Consider the following 18,038-nt stretch of genomic DNA (forward strand, 5'->3'; position numbering starts at 1 on the left):
TAGCTAAAGACCGCAGGATAGCTCTTCCAAATGCAATCACTGTGTCTAGAAAGACGGGAAACAGTTAATACTTCTGTGAAAAGAGATTGAAGTGTCTCATCTGCAGATATCAACTACTAGCACATTTGACAGGGAAGCCACCATTGTTATCTGAGTGCTTTTGAGGAAGCTTTTACAGGAAATGAGATTTCTTTATGGGTGACCCCACTACCTGTCTTTTGAACAATTCAATGTAGAATGTGACATTCTCTGTGAGGAGACTGGCAATCCTAGTGTTTCTACAGTTGGTATAAAGAGGTGAAGGGAGGGGATCCTCCTGAAAAACCACATCCTGTCAATGTAAACAGAATTCACCAGACACTTAAGCTGGTTCCAGCTTGAAGAGAAAACAAACAAACAAACAAACAAAACAAACAACAACAAACAAACAAAAACCCAAACAAACAAACAGAAAAAGTTTAGTCTTCCAAGATGAGGGAAATTTTACACTACTTTGGGTAATGAATACATCTGTTCTTTAAACAGTGCAAAGGGAGTCATCCCTATGGGCCTGAATCTTCCCCATGCTTTTTAATTGTTAACAGCAAAGCTCTCTTCATCAAGTAGTAGCAAGTAGGTGGCTGTAGGCACAAACTGCTTTCTAGTCAGAAGGGAGAGATCCAACTGGAGGACATATTTAGAAATGGAGTGGTGACCCAAAGGGAAACTCCAGGTAAAGTTTTCAAAACTGTGATGAGCTGGAATAATACTGCATAACCACTTGAGGTGCATGGCTGAGATAAACATTAAAGTCCTAATTGACAAGAGGAGAGAGCGAAGGGTTGATGCAGGGAAGTAAGATTTACAAGGACACCTCTTTATGAATGTCTATCTGATTCTACACACAGACTTGGCAGTGTCTTTTTGCAGGGAAAGGGAGGGTCCTTACTGAAGAAGGAGGGATGCTGCCTTATTCTGAGGGTCAGCCAACTTCCAGGCACTCAGATAAAGACCTCTGAAGTTCAGGGGAAGACCATCTACCTGCCCAGCATGGAGAGAAGGCCAGTGAAAACTATGATAATGCAGTCCCCATGAGACTCAAAGCCTTGGACTAAAAATGCCCAGGTCATGATATTAGGCTAACCAGATCTCCCGAGCTCTGCTTTTGCCTTACCTGGAAAGTAAATCTTCAAAGGAGAAGAAAGGCACAAAAGGTTCACTGATGAGGAAAATTTTGAACCTGTTGGAGATGAACACTGGAGGAAGGACTTGAAATTATTTACTTGGATGGAGAAGGGTGAATGGTGATACCTTTGGAAACCCTGTTGGTTTGTTGGTTTTTTCACCAGCAGATGAAACTAAGTACTATTTCTGTGATACAAATCAGTAAGTGCTTATGTGAACGTTTAGTTTATGAATTAAATGTAATTAAATTTGAAGGGCTTTCATCCTGAATCTGATTAAAAGAATCATGAAACTATATATTGCCATGTGTCCTAGAAGGACCAAAAATTCCTTCTGATATATAAAGGTTGGTGTGTGTATATATCATGTAGATGAGTTTGGTCAGTGTAGAAATTATAATGAGGGAGAAATAATCAAGAGGCCATTGAATGCAGTAATGCACTTATGAATTTGCACCACTATGTTGAGACTAGTTTTAACTTCTGAATGTACACTCTAAAACAGCAGATTTCAGGACAACTAGTTTCTTTTCACATTTTCAAGAAAGAAGTAGTCTTTGTGTGAACTCTTCAAGTTTAAAAGGAAATGGGACCTCTGTAAACGTTCTTGGTGTTAAGAAAAAAATCATATGAAAACAGCTTGAACTGAAAGGCACTGTGTCTTTCTCCCTCAGTTTCACTCAGCTCCTTAGCAGAGTTTCTTTCTTTGTATGTGTCTTAGTTGCACTATAGATTTCTTTAGCCTGCTGAATTTCTAGAGACCAAATTTTCTTCATAGACTGAGTTAAGAGAGTTATTTAAATACAGTTTTAAATAAGTGTCAGTTGCCTATGCATAATTTATAAAAGGCTTTCTTGATCAATTAGGAAGTGGGGTCATGTACGTGGATTTAATGATGGATGTCTTAGACCCGGTCTATAAGTGTATGAAAAAACTGAACTTAGTAAGAAAAAAAAAGGAAGTGTTGAGCTCTCAGTAAATAAATTTCCTTTCTATGGGAATTACAGACTTATCATGTATACATATGATTGGATATGTATCCCTAAATTATGCTTGGGGGAATATACAGGCATATCTGTGTCTGGCACAGTAAGTGGTTATACTAGTCCTATAAATTCATGGCTAATTCAGTGACTGATACTTCATTTAGGTAATTAATGATACTTCGGTAATCTTTGCAACTTTGCAGTTTGTCATTTACATTATGAGGATAACTGGCCATTTTCAAGATATCAGGTATGAATCTCTTATTACTGTATGTTATGTAGGAAAGCCTTTCTAAAAGATAAAAACATTTAAAATATCAAAACATAGATGACAACAATATAAAATGTCTCTTTTCTTCATTGCAAGGTAACAGTATTCCTGCAGATCATGTATTGATCAATATGATACCTGAACTAAAATAAACATGTGTTTGAATGGAACATAGAGAAGCCCACCAGAAAGAGATAAACACCAAATAAAATAAACCAAACAACCCCAACAGGCAAATATCCCAATTTTCCCAAGACCTATAACTTTCAGAAGATTCCATACACCAGATAAGATACTAATTTCTATGGAAAATAATTAGTATAGCTTTTCTTGCTTCTTATTATAGTGTAGAATGCATTTTGACTCCTCTTCTAGAGAAAATTAAGTATATGTATGGTAACAAGTACTGAAATGAAATGCAAGTAGGCAAACAATTTTAAATTGAATTTACATACTGAAAATGACAACTTTTTGAGCTTTCCTGTGTGGTTGAGTATCTTTGTTCATATGAATGTTGGCTGCACATAACTGAAATAAATGTTCTGTAAACAATAATGGTTCAAAATTTATATTCAAATGACACATGAATAAAACTGAGCAAAAGATAGAACACATATTCAAGCATGAAAATGAACAGTATAAAACAAACATTTCCATTATATGAAGTAATGTTTACAAGGTGGTAATTTTGAATAAAATTGTCAACACCAACTATATAGCTTATCATTCTAGCGCTATTAGTATATACGGAACTTCATAATAATTATTCAATTCTTCAAAGACTATAAAATGAGCAATATTAATTTAATTCTCACTTATTACAACAAATAAGTCTAACTTAGTATATGAAAATGATAACTAATGAATTTGGGAACAGACACAGATAACTTTCCAAATAGTAATACTTAAAAGGTAGTAAAAATATATCAGAAAACCCAGAAGGTTTATATAAAATGAACGCATATTAGCTTTTGTTTCCTTACATGATTAAAGTGTGCATAAAGGTTGGCAGATTATATTTTTAGCACGTGTTGTCGAATTTAAATTTATTCTTAGTGATTTAAAGATGTCAGTAAAGAGTATTTTCTTATTTTTCCAGTGTTGTCACAAAAATTAACATACATATTCACTCACTATATACTAAGTATATTTAAATACATATGTATTCCTTCCTAATGAAATTTACTGATTCTTTGGCATTTTCAGAACTTAACTACAGGAGCAGCAGCAGACATTTCTTACTCCAGCGACCAAATGGCTCTTACATAAAAGTGGACTGCTGGGCTCCTCCTTACACACCACCTACCACAAGGGGAGGTTTTTGTCTTTCTTCTTGCAAGGCTTGGTTACAAAGACAGGTTACAAAGAATTTATCTGAACTTTTAGTCAACATCAAATTAAAAGTGGTTGTAATTTTGCCCCTGCTTTGCCTAAAATGCAGCATGATATTACAAAGTCAGTTTCTTCTTATGTGGTACAGAAGCCTTCCTTGAGAGGACCTTGAAAGTCCAAAGGATTCACTAAATGCATTTCTCAGAAACTGCAAGTGATTTCAAGATTGAAATTTCATACCTTCAATTCCTAATCTATGGATCTTTGTCTAGAAATCCCTCCTAAATTATACCATCTTTCTGTGTATACTATAGGCAGTGTCAATTCACTTTTCAGAGATTAGATTATCTCAGAATAGAGAAATAATAGCACACAGGTAAGTAGCAGAAATAGGAATTCGAAGTAGGTCCAACAAAACATAAATACACGTAACCAAAGCTGGTATTGTGCTCGATTCCAGAAGTACTTTAGCTCTGGAATTGACTAAGCTAATGGTTAACATATTACTTATTAAGAATTGCAATAATGCACAACTGGCATATTTTCCTCAAGAACAGAGAAATAATGAGCTAATCTTCCATTCACACACATAGACAGTTATAGAATAGCTGAACACTCTTAATATTGGGGAGAACAAAATGGGACACATTCACACTCAAAGGGAGTATATAAATACTGTTTTAGTGAAATCTGCACCCTTTAAATCAATATGGACTAAAGGAGTTAGGTGTCTTCTCCCTGGAGAAAAGAAGGCTCAGGAGGGGCCTCATCACAGTATTCTAGTACTTAGTACAAAGAGGACGAAGGCTTTCTCTTCACAAGGACCCACATGGAGAAGAAAAGGGGCAACAGGTACATATTTCTCTCAATATAAGAAAGAAATTTTTTACAATAAGAACAATCAGTCACTGCAACAACCTTCCCAGGAATGTGGTAGAGTCCTCATCGCTGTAGTTTTCAAGATGCTATTGGACAGGGTGATAGATAATTTCATCTGGGGTCCCTTTCCCACAAAAGGTTGGACTACATGATCTTCTGAGCTGCCTTCCAACCTGGGCTGTTCTATGATTCTGTGACTCTATGAACATTGGCTAATCAAGTGACTCTATATTATCAACATCAGTGCCAGTGACACTTCTAATCAAATCAAGCTGAAAATAGCCTAACACTTAAATACAGAATTTCCAAATGTATGGCAAACTCCATAAAATATTGGTGTGTCTGTCTCATCTGTTACTTTCTTTCATCATGGGTTAAATAAGTCCAAGTTTTTAAAACAAAATTAGAAATAGTTTACTTTTTTCTATAAAACTTTATGTGCATCTTATGTGCATATACACTGTAGGTCATATGACTTTTTTTTCAGATATAGAGATACATCCCTTTAAAACAAATAAAATAAACAAGCTGACGCTAAGTTTCTCCCTTAATGAAATAAAATCTTATTTAAAACAAGAACCCTCCTAAGGAAATCCATTTAGAGCTGTGTGGAACTACTTGACATTTCAGAAGCATTATGTCAACAGCACCTGATCAGATTCACTTTACATGGTAGTGATAAAACCATCTCACAAATCAAATACAGCAACAGTGCAAATCTTATAAAATCCAGAGCTTTTCCCAGGAAAGAACTGCTCACTCAATTTGAGCTTATAGCTACTGATTTTTAACAGCAGCACATTAATTTAAAAAATTACACTTTACAATGCTGTAATACAGTTTATAGTTTATAAACTGTTAAAAAAAAAAAAAACACCAAAAAAAAAAAACCCACAAGCCAAAACCCAACAGTTTAGGGTTACAAGAATAAAAACACCGTATGAAAAAACACCCTTAAAAACAGACAGGGGATTCTAACAAAGGCTATTTTCACCTAAAAGCTCTAAAGGTTGTTTCTTTACCCTGAAAGATAAAGTAATCTTAATTATGGCAAAAATACAGTTCAATACTTAGATTATATTTTATTTCACAAGACATTTTGATCTTATTTTCTATTACAATTCTAACTATTCCTCTTTCTTCTTCTTTTTCTCTAAATAAAAGAGGCATGCATTATTTTTATCTTGCACTGACTTTAAAGTTTGTAGAGCCTGGGGATCAATCTTTTCAACCCAAGCGCTTTTTCTCTGTCCAGTATTCTGACACATGCCATGTGCTATAAACGATTTGATGAATGAAATGAAAGCATGTGACCACCTACCCACACACCTTGGCAGAGGTGCACTCCATACACGCCGACCACCTCCCAGGCAGGTCAGTTTATTAGCACCTTCCAGGCGATATCCGGGGAAACAAGAAAAGATCAAGGAATCTCCGACACCAAAATGAAAACCAATTCGCCTGCTGAAGGCAGGAACACCAGGATCATCACATGGCTCCAGATCGTATTCTGTAAACAGTAAAACATAATAAATATATAAATAAATGGGACAAGTTGTCCGCATGCAATTAAAAAAAAAACCAAAAGCTTACCAAATTAGTTGCATTGTGTCAGTATGGAACACTTGGAAAATATGTATTTCAGAGTTGTGTTCTCTACTAAAAACCGGTACTGTTTCTGTCTGTTACCATATGTCTATTATGGTTATATATACAGTAATTATGTATCTATTGTGTCCTACTCACACTACATTTATTTTCTTAATATCAAGGGCTGCAATCAGCTTGTACTGTGAGTGGTTTACTATAATATTTTTTAATTAGATCCTTTGTATATATTTCATCTGAACTCCCAAACAGCTTTAGAAGTGAGTCTTAGAGTTACAAAAAAATCATTATGTAATGAAGAAAATCTAACAAAAAGTCAAACAAATGGACAGGTGAATGAAAAGACATATGATCACATTTTCAAAAATGTGCTTGAGCTTCCTAAGTAAAGCTACGCTCTTAATCAGGCAATCCCTATTCACATGCCTCTAAGAAATCCTACAGGTGTCACCCAACAAATTTCTGTGCTAGATGACATTCAAAGCAGGTTAAGGTCTTCTCACTAAATACTTCTTACTATAGAGAAATACATTCTGATTGTATGAAAATAAAACAGACTTACCCATTTGTGTCATAAAATGAATGTACCTGACAATATTTTTTAAAATATTTGTTAATATAAAAGATGACATATGATGGCTATCTATGTGTATATTAGTTGTAGATAGGGCATCAACCTTTGCCTGTGTTTGAAAAGTTCTGTGATCCATATATTTTGTTACTCTACAATTTTTCCCCTTGCATCCATGATGTTATTTTGTGTATTTATCTACAAGTTACCTAGCCTTCTACCATTTTGAGTTATTTATAAATAAACCATCAGTGATATAATTTAATATTCACATTTAATATTCCAAACTTGCAAAAATGCTGACCACTGATTTGGTTAGTCCAAAGTATCCAGATGAATCTAATTCAGCGTTTGATTTGCGTAAACCAACGCTGTTACTCTAATCAGTGAGGTGGTTTTTTTTCTTTTTTAAATAAGCAGGCTAAATGAAATACATTATTTGTAAATAGCTTGTTAATCTGTAAACATTGCCAGTTGTCAACAAAACGTATTGGTTTTCTCAGTTCTTGAAAAATTATGTAGAAGATTTGGATATATGAGCTCCTTAGGTACTTCTTCCAAAGAATATCCACATACACCTCAACTAGTAGTTGATCCATTCATATTTGTATCTGTAAATATTCTACATTCCAGTAATACAGATAGGCAAAGAAAATTATTGAGAAATGTGTATTATATGTGCTCTAGTTTTAGAAAACTGTAAATAAGGAGCAGCAACTTAAATTCTTCAATTATCTTAGAGGCATTTGTAAAAATTATCAGAACTTCTTAAGATATCAACATCTAATAAACATTTTATTTTATTTTTATATATACATTTTCTATTCCAAAATGAGTCTTCAATTTAGACTCTTCTGTGACTCTGAATTATCACACTACTGTGTTTTTATAGTTTCTATACTTCCTTTAGTAGTACAGTACCAGTTAGGTTTTTTTCCTTCTGAAGCAGTACCTTCTATCTTTGGGTTTTTTTTTCTCTTAATTTTCTTCCAAACTTCTTTTCCATGCTGTTGATGGTTCTCTGAGAACAGGTAAAACTTCTCCTAAAGCAGTCACATCATCAACATCCTTCTCAAGCTGTTAACTGTCTTTACAAACCTTAGGCAGTTTTCTACAACAGAGACTATACAATTACTAATGATGTTTTTTATTGGTGCTTCATGATGTTTCTGCTATCTACAAGTAAAAGTGTTATCTGGAAACAGTTTCTGGATATTTAGCAGAATGGAATTCCTTACCTGAAAATGTTATGTTGAAGCCTTCATAAGAAATTGAAAAATCAGATATAAATCGAAGCTGTGCAGTAAAATTTCCAAAGAGGCCAGCTTTAATTGTAGGGGGTAAGACTGATCCAGTTAACCTGGCTACTGGTTCTGTGAAGCTGCCATCTTCAGTGATGAGCAAATAGTCATGAGAGCTCTCAAGGTGAAAGGTATGAAAAACAAGCTGTACACCTTTAAAAATATTAAAAAGGGGAAAAAGAAAAGCATTTCATAGGAATTTTTTCTCTTTCTTTATACACAGGTGACACAGAAAGAAAATCTTACGTTATATGGAAAGATTTTTAGAAAAAGTCACAGATGGAATCAAAATCTGAAGTTCAGAGAATAAAACTTGCAGAAAGCTCATAGGCTTAATCAATCAATATGTGCAGTGCAGATGTTTGTTTGGCTCACCATAAATCAATAACTCCCATAAAAGAATTGAGGGGATTCAGTATTATTTGTATACAGCACTCTGAAAATCTATATTTGTATTGTACAGATTTTCAGTTCCTGTACGTCTCTTTTATTTATAACCTCTACCATGATCTCATTATTAAACTAAAGTTATTAAACTTTAATAATTGGCTAAAATATTTTATTCACATTTTATTTTTGCATTTCCTCCGTGACAATTCTGTTTTTTACTCTAAACTTCAGGGAGGTGCCCATACACAAGGAGAAAGCAGATACAATTTTTATGTATCGTCTTCCGTATATACAGGGTATCAGTCTGAGATCAGTCCCTTACTCAAGTCATGACTGTTTTTTCAGTTGCCAACTTTTAGTCAAACAATGAATTAAATTTTTAATTACAGTTAGATTTTCAGATACAATTATTTACTGGGGAACAATTATTACAGGGAAAATATTCTTCATAGAAACCCTTCCATATATTTTACATTTAAAATACCATATGAATTTTAAACAAAAATCCAGTCCATAAGAAGATTTTAAAAGTAGTAACTTCCAATATACTTCTCAGACTGTCACACGTAACAAAGAATTTTCTTATCATACAAAGGAGATTGAGGAATATTTTTATTATGTTTTGATTGAGTGGTATGAAGCACATCATTAGTACTTCCTAGGCTTTTTTCCTTAGTTCTTTTACACATTTCCCTAACAGATAAGCTGCCAAGCTTAACTGGGTATCCAAAGACTCTACTGTATATATAACAAAGATATATAATTTTTGGCCGTAATGATTTAAGTCTGAAATATAAGGTTATTATTGCACAGATCAAATCTGTCTCTTCATGCTTAATAATGCAAAAAAGCAATCAACAAGGTCCCAACACTGAATTTTCACTGAAAAATTTAATGCTGTTTAACAAGTAATTATTATTTTCATATATTTTACTTCTACTTTCTGCCCATTTTTCTAAGAGAGATTAAAACACATTTCCTCTGGTAATTGTTAAAAGAATGTTTTCTTGCAAAATAAACACAAATTAGGAACACCACATTTGAAGATATTTCTTTTGGAAAATTAAACTTCTTCCACAAAAGAATGGCAGAAAGCACTGATTTAACTCAATTCATAAAGGCATTTTATTGTGGTTATGTGTCTGAATTTTTTAAAAATAGGCATTACATATACATATACAAATCATATTTGATTCTTACCCTTGCCATGTGACACTTCAATTGTCCAAGTGCAGTTTAAAGAGTTTGGATAAAAATCAGGAAAGCCTGGAGAAAGAACAGTTCCACTCTTCCCATGAATATATCCACCACATAAAGCTTAACAAGAGGAAAGGAAGAGGGAAGAAAACAAACAGAAGTCATACAAAAGTCCTGGTGTTTATTTAAAAAAATATCTAGTTAATTTTTTGACCTGCAATTAAAATTAAAAAAAAAGGTCAAGTATTAAAATAAGAAGTTGCTTCATCCAAAGCCATGACATTCACATTTGACAACTATTTGTTTATTCTTAAATCAGTCCTTGAAAGGGAGTTTATTTTTCATCTACAACCCTTGCTTGTTAGTCAGCAGAATATAAAAATGAGCAAAACTTTGTTCCAGACTATTGCAAGTATTCATTTCTATTGTAGTAGTATTTAAGAAGTAAGATTAAATTTTTTTTCTGAGCTAACTCAAAAATCAAGTATCTTGCAAATACTTTTCTTGCACTACATATTTAAAAAGGTATACATTTAATTATATTTTTAAGAAACAAAAATATTTAAGGAAAAAAATACTTTTTTTTAAAGTAAGAGAAAAGTTTGTCTCTGATTTCTTTTGTGATGTTCAGAAAAAAAAAGGTTATTTTCTTCTCTTTCAAAGATTCAGATTGTCCCATCATAAGTAACTTATTTGGAACTGTGTATTTTGAAAGACACAAGAACTATGCTAGAAAACATTTTACACATACTAGCATTTGCTAAACTAGGCTGCTCAAATTTGCATGGCAAATTAATTAAAGTTTAAGATATGCATGCTGAATTGCTCACTGATCTTACAAATACAGGATGGCTATGCTTTGTTGCTGTCCAGCTTTTTATGTTGTTTTTTTTTTCTTTTTAAATTTTAATAAACTAAATATTTAACAATAAAGCAACAAAGCAGTAAGATGCTTTTAGCCTTCTTCCTCAGAGGGATATACATTGCCATAAACTTGATGGCAAATATACGTGACAAAATGTTCAATAAACTTGCAGTACTTGTATGTAAATGAATATATAAAATATATATATACACACATACAAAACTGCTGGCATTATAGCTAAAGTTCTTTTTTTAATTTCTTATTAGACTAAGACGTTTGTTAAAGTTTTTAATGTTTCATGAATTTATGTATTTTCTATATATTTATAAATAAGTAGAATGAAAGGAAATGTTTCTAGCCTGGCTGTGCCTGGATATATGTATTTCTGCACATAAGCATGAATTAGAACATGCATGGCTAAACAAAGAGTAAATATATCGTTGATAACACTACTTGATAAAAAAAAAAAACATAATTACAGATGTCAGGTCCATAATGGCATAAATGAACGGTAAAATACATTAATTCAAAATCCCTCTTATTCTGTAAACATCACGGAAATATGACTGCAACATTCCTTAAAGCAGATATTAAATATTTACAAATAATTTACATAGTATGACGTTTAAAATTTAAAATATGTAAATTATGTGTCTTTATTTAGCTCTTTCTTGAAATTTTTTTTCACACTCCACCTTGAGATTATTATATTTTGAGAATGACACATGACTCAGAGGGAGCTTTAGCACTGCATCTCTGTACACAGTCCTTTTTCTTCTTTGCTGGTATGAAACAAAGCAACATGTTTTCCCTTAGGAATTTATTCTGCCAATTTAATTTCTGGGATTGCAATTTTGAGAACATCAACAGTGTGCAGGTGACTGCAAAATGCTCATTTCAACCTGTTAAAACCATCACATTTGGAAAATTTGGGTCACAACTTTTTGAGACTCAAGAGGCAAATACGCTAACACAATGATTACTTAAGAGAAAGTGAGTTCTATTTCATCTTTTTAGACTAGTTAATTCAATGTAGTTGAATATGTGAGGAAAAGGGAAGAAACTGAGTGTAACCCTTGTATGTTGCTGCCTAGAGGCCCTACTCCAAAGAGGCTTGACATTTTCTATTATACACTTATGCTGAAAGTGGGTGATGGAGCTGCGAAATAAGGATTCTTTCAATGAGTGAAGATTAACTAGATCTTTCTGTAGCTCAACATTCATATGCAAACAAAAGAGTTGAATATTGGTGTTTTAACTCAAAAACACATTCACAATTTTTAGTACAAAGTTGAAAAAGAATAGGATACTATTCAAAGTTAAGATTCCTACTGTAGTTTTCTTCAACCAATTACAGCAAAGCAAACAAGCAAATGGAATCCTTAAAACCAAGAGAAGAATACTAAAAATCCTTTGCTCATTTTAAAATTACAGCTTAAGGAAGATTTGTCACACTCCAAAGTTCATCAGTTGAGCCAAGAACACACAATATAAAATTTGATGAGAAAATGCAATTGAAAACAGTAGTTTGCTTCTGTCCTTGCAAAGGAGGAACAAGCTGTAATGCTTACAAGGTGATTTAGTTTTAATGGTAGATGAGTTTGCTTTGTAGTGATTAAGAGCTTTTAACTATACAATAATTTATTGGTAGCTTATATGTTTTGTGCATGGGGCCAGAAGGCTGTAGTGAGAATTAGAAGCCTGAGTGAGAATAGGTGTTGAGATTTAAAATAACAGTTTAAAACAGTTAGAAACTAAAATATTTTGCTGAATCTCACTCTTAAGTTTGGTCTCTGACATTCCACTGTAATCAATGAAAACACTGGACCTGAAAAGGGAGTGAGAAATTCACTAAGCAATTCGGTAAAGCAAGAGCCTTTGTTTGGGCTTGGGTTTTCTCCCTTCACACATTGATCTTTCATCACTACCTTAGAACAGTTATACCTTAACAAGAAATAAGCCTGATCAAGACATTCTTTTAAAGGTAATCATTTAGCAACCAGAAGGAAGAAAATAGGAAGTTTTAGCACAAAGTTTAATGAAAGGAGCTTATGGAGAATTTTCAGAGATGCTGGGTTCTATCCCTATTGAAATACTTTTGAATTTTATTTCCCATGTTTTCTATCAGAGGAATTTTGTAGCAACAAGCATTCCACAAAAAAACTGAATCTATTTTGTACTTCATAGAAAAAGAACTTAGAAAAAAATCCAATGACAAAAAATAGCACAGAAATATTTGCTAGTATAGTTCAGCATTTAGAAAAAAAATATTTCATGAAAGCTCTGGCCAGTTTCATATTGCACATCCCCCAAAACCAAAATTTCAAAACAAAAATGTGTCAAGAGAATTATATAGGCTGATCATGACCTGTTTTGGTATTAAATGTCCTAAATTTAGAGCAATCATTTTGGTATTCAGTATTCTAAGTTTAAAACATAAGTTATGGGCTTTACTTCAAAAATATTAGTTGTATGGTACCATTTTCATTCACCGTTGAACAGTGGCACCCTCTGAGAATTCTGATTTTTCTATCAGTGAATATATACTTGTAAATTTCACTGTACATTACAGTACTTGACTGAAAGTTGATACAGAGATGTAAAGTATGGCTTTTATTAACAGTAAAATAATTTTTGATTAGTATGGATGTTGGTGTAATTGAAGGGACATAGTAGCAATGATAAGCTTAATTAGCTCTCAAAAATAGATTAACTTTCTTGGACTTCAAAGCTGCCATCTGAAGAACATGACACTTACCATCACAGCTGGGTAATGCATGATTCCACTGATGGTTTCTTTCACATATGAGTGGTTCTTCATCACTCAGTGTATATCCTGGATCACAGCTAAAAGTTACTGTAGAGCGGATATTAAAGTTGTTACCATGGCGATGGCCATTCACAGGAATCCCTGGGTCAAGGCAGGAATCTGATTCCAGAGTAACACCTAAAACACACAGATTTAATTTGTTTATTTCCCCCTTTTTTTCAGATCGTAAACAGAAAAAATCCCAAACAAAACACAGAATTAGTAAGACAGGAGGAAGAAAGAGCCCTCAAAAGATACTTGTTAGCATTGCCTGAGAACTTATGTGGGATATAAAGCACTTTCTCTAGTTGTTGTCACTGACTCTTAGCACAGTTTTTCATTTTTTGATCTCATAGAATAGAGAAGCTCAAACAAAGTAGGGAAAGATTGGAGCTTTAAAGTATATTTTATCAAACAGTGGAAAAAAGAGCCAACAGAAGCACCAAATATCTGAAACTACAGGAAGATACTAAGGTTCAAAGTATGAATACAAATTTTGCTAGTATATAAGCAATATTTGATTATTTCATTTAATCTATTCTGTTTCTGATACTGTGGGACAGTTCAGCTTTCCTTTGTCATAGTAATGGTTATTTGACTTAGCAAAAAGCAGTGTTGAAAAATCTGCCATTGATGAGCTTAGACATTAATTGTTTATTCCTACAGATACTATCCTAAGCATCAAAAATAGAAAGAGAATATACACAGCTTACACAATTGTATAACTCTTAGCGGACATAAGGATTCTTTAGCAATTATGTCTTATAGCAGAGATTGAATAGTGTTTGGTAAATAAACCTGGAGCTATACACTGAACAAGGGAAAAATCTTCAAAATTATCAAATGGAGGCTCATTAATCAAGCATTAACCATTATGCTTATAGTGATAGCAAACAATTGTGGAATTTAATCATGTAATGAGCTATAATGGATACACTCAAGGGAAACAAAGGCTCTCTCTTGGGATGAAAGACATTTATTTTCTGTTACTATGTGTAGTGGATTGACCTTGGCTGGCTGCCAGACCCCCACCCAGCTGCTCTCTCATTCCCCACCCTCAACAGTGCAGGGGAGAAAATAAGATTAAAAAGTTTATGGGCTGAGATAAAGACAGGGGGATCACTTACCAATTATCATCACAGTCAAAACAGACTCAGTTTGAGGAAAAATATAATAATTTATTGCCAATTAAAAATAGAGAAGGATGGCAAGAAACAAAGAAAAAACACCAACACCACCACCCCCATCTTCCAGGCTCAAGTTCACTCCTCCATTTCCAACTTCTGTACCTCTCCTCCCCTCCCTGAGCGCCATGGCAGGGATGGGGAATGGGGTTATTAGTCCATAACAGCTACTCTCTGCTGCTCCTTCCTCCTCACACTTCTCCCCTGCTCTAGCATTGGACCTTCCCACAGGCTGCAGTCCTTCAGGATAAACCTGCTTCTGTGTGGGCCCGCATGGGCTGCAGCTTCCTTGAGGGAACACCCACCTGCTCTGACATGGGGCCTGCCATGGGCTGCAGTGTGGATATCTGCTCCACTGTGGTCTCTTCCATGGGCTGCAGGGGAAAATCTGCCTGGGCCACCTTCTTCCTCTCTGATCTTGGCAGCTGTAGGATTGTTACTCACACTTTCTTTTCCTCACTCCTGACTCACCTATGCAGCATTTTGCCCTTTCTTAAATATGTTATCACAGACATGCCTCCACTTTGGCTGCAGGGCTCAGCCGTGCCCTGGGGTGGGTGGGTTGGAACCGGCTGTGTCCAGCCTGGGGCATCCCCGGCCGCTCCTCACAGAGGCTGCCCTGCAGACCACCTGTAACCAAAACCTTGATTCCTACACCTGATACACTGTATCATGCACCTGGAAACAAGAATGACTGAGTTAGAACCTCTTCAGTGTATGGGGACATTGTTCCTTCTTCTGTGAGAAGCTGAGCATGTCCAGAGGAAAACCTTGAGAATACTGGCTGCAGTGGATAAAAAGACAACTGAGAGTATGAAGGGCTCAGCCAACATGAAGCCTGGAGTAAAAGGGAAAACTAGAACCTGGCTGAAAATAGATGGTACCAAACCTATAGTCAAGTCTCAGAGATAACAAAGAGATTCAGAGGAGCCTGTGTAAAGTTTATTGCAACCCAAAAAGCTACTGACTTGTTAAAAATCTGCCCACAAAGGGACAGGAAGTGGGGGGGAGACAGGGACACATGACATACAAACCATTTATAAACACTTTAATGTTTGTTCTCAGGCAATTATTTTGAAAAATTATTTGTTGTGCGCCTGTTTAAATTACACTGGACTTTTGAGTATAAAATTCCTTGTTGGCTTTTCTGACAAAATCTAGACATATTCACCTCAAAGCTCTGGCACCCATTGCATTAACTGAAGTATTTTCACATTAATTTTCACATTCATTCCGATATTTCAGTGCTGAGTTGGAAAGAACACTAAGCTGACAAGATTTCATATGAGTGATGTCATCACTTATAGATGCTGTGAGAGTCTTGAGCAAGATTAGTTCTCCTGAGGTCTTTAAAGATTTTATGTGCTTCCTCACAGGTGACCTGAATTTCTAGCATGATTCTTTCCAGCCTACTTTTTGCCAAAGAAGGTCCTTTCTCAAAGCCAACTGCTGACAGCACAAAATTCTCTATAGCAAGGCATTATGCATTTCTGTCCTCATTTCAGCTGGGATAGTGTTAATTTTCCTCCTAGTAGCTGGTACAGTGCTTTGTTTTGGATTTAGTATGAGAATAACCTTGACAACAGACTGATGTTTTAGTTGTTGCTAAGTAGTGCTTACACTAGTCAAGGGCTTTTCAGCTTCCCATGGTCTGCCATGGAGGAGGTACACAAGAAGCTGGAGGGGATATGGCCAGGACAGCTAACCCATACCAGCCAAAGGGATATTCCATACTATATGACATCATGGTCAGTATATAAGCTGAGGGGCAGCAATATTTGTTCAGGGGCAAGGGTGGGCATTGGTCAGTGAGTGGTGAGCAATTGTAGCATGCATCACTTATGTTGTATATTATTATTATTATTATTATTGTTATTATTATTACTACTACTACTACTACAACGTTACTCTATTTTAATTCAATTAAACTGTTCTTATCTCAACCCACAGATTTTCTCACTTTTACTCTTTCGATTCTCTTCCCCATCCCACCGAGTGGGGCGTGAAAGAGTGGCGGTGCCATGTTTAGTTGCTAGCTAGGGTTAAACCACAACAATTTCTTAGCTCCTTAGCCTTCTAAACACATTCTGAAGGTCCTGGTCCTCCCAGCTGCCTGTGCATCTGTAACCGTTTCTGTAGAAATTGTACTCTCTTTTTTTTGCTTGTACCTTGCTTTATTTATCTAAAACTACCACACAACTTTAGGAATGAAGTAGAAGCAGTTCCAAACTAAAGAAAAAAAATTTATCAGGGTATAAAGGTTTTAGACCTACAGGTATGAGCGTTTGAAGCATGACTACAAGCAAAAATATCATAAATAATGACTCTGTCTTGCACAGAGATATATACCCTGTACCCTCCAGCTATTCTTATATCTCAGTTAGAATTCAGATTTGAAAGCTTATGATCTAGTTTTCATGAGGTATCCCTGCTATACTTAAATTCCAGATGAATAAGTTTCTTCTAGACTTGACTGCATGCTCTTAGTGCAAATGTACCACGTTAGCTGACAGTGTTTTTTTAGATTCTCTTCACCTGGCTGAAATTGCTTAATATAGATTCAAAGATCGCTTTTAAGTCTGTAATGTTCTGCACTGTATGGGCCCTAAATAAATATTAATTGTGTATGAAATTTTAACTTTGATACACTTTAATTTTTTTTCAGACAAACTATACTTTGTGTTCTGAGGTAGGTTAGAGTAAATGGAGGTCTACAGCAGTGCTTTTAAATTTCCTTCCTCTCGGGGCACTCTTCCACCCCATCCTCAACACATCAGCTACTTTGGGATTCTGAGTCACATATAACAGATAAACTCATCAGTTTGTTTTTTAAATCATAACTCTAGATTATGTTGACTACGTTATTTCACATTATTGGAAGGAGAACAAAAGCTGTAGCAACCCTATCAACTTCCAGGTTCCTGACTGAAGCAGTGGTGCTATATGAATAGAAAAGTCAGCTTAGGCAATACAGCTTCATTCTTAGGGGAAAATATTCAGTACATGAAGTTTAGCAATCATAAACATAGCTGAAAAGAAATATTTTTTGCTTCTTTGGACAAAGATTTGGGGTTATTTCTTAACAGAAGATTATAAACCAAGCTTAATAATGGGCAGTACTGAATGTCCTAACTACAAAAAGACAATATTAAACTATATATGTGAAGTTCTGGCATGAAGCATACAATAGCTATACAGTTTTATATACTACAAATTCATTTATATTACACAAATATATTTTCCCTTCATAGGTCAAGTAGGTAAAATCATTAGAAAAAATGGAATATTAAAGTGTATCATTGCTAAGAGATTGTCTACAGAATGTTTATTACACAAAATGGATGGAGAAAATAAGTCTGGTATGAAAAAAAGAAAGCAAAACATGGCTGTGTGTCGTAACAACTATGTTACCCATACATGCTAGATATGGAGCAGTTTTTGCATTTTTCAAAGAATGTCAAAAATGTTTTCAGAGAATCACA

General features: G+C 34.6%; 1 protein-coding gene across 1 annotated transcript in view; it reads right to left on the bottom strand.

Moving 5' to 3' along the window:
• CSMD1 (CUB and Sushi multiple domains 1) overlaps positions 1–18,038 on the bottom strand; it is a 1,237,849-nt gene that overhangs the window by 283,014 nt on the left and 936,797 nt on the right. Inside the window, exons 18-21 of the mRNA XM_075086937.1 lie at positions 13,322–13,510; positions 9,702–9,818; positions 8,049–8,264; positions 5,953–6,141 (exon numbers count right to left, since the gene is read on the bottom strand). Coding sequence (XP_074943038.1) covers positions 5,953–6,141; positions 8,049–8,264; positions 9,702–9,818; positions 13,322–13,510 — 711 coding nt within the window. The remainder of the gene's footprint in view (positions 1–5,952; positions 6,142–8,048; positions 8,265–9,701; positions 9,819–13,321; positions 13,511–18,038) is intronic.

Source organism: Phalacrocorax aristotelis, chromosome 3 (genome assembly GCF_949628215.1).
Source record: "Phalacrocorax aristotelis chromosome 3, bGulAri2.1, whole genome shotgun sequence".
Classification (NCBI taxonomy): domain Eukaryota; kingdom Metazoa; phylum Chordata; class Aves; order Suliformes; family Phalacrocoracidae; genus Phalacrocorax; species Phalacrocorax aristotelis.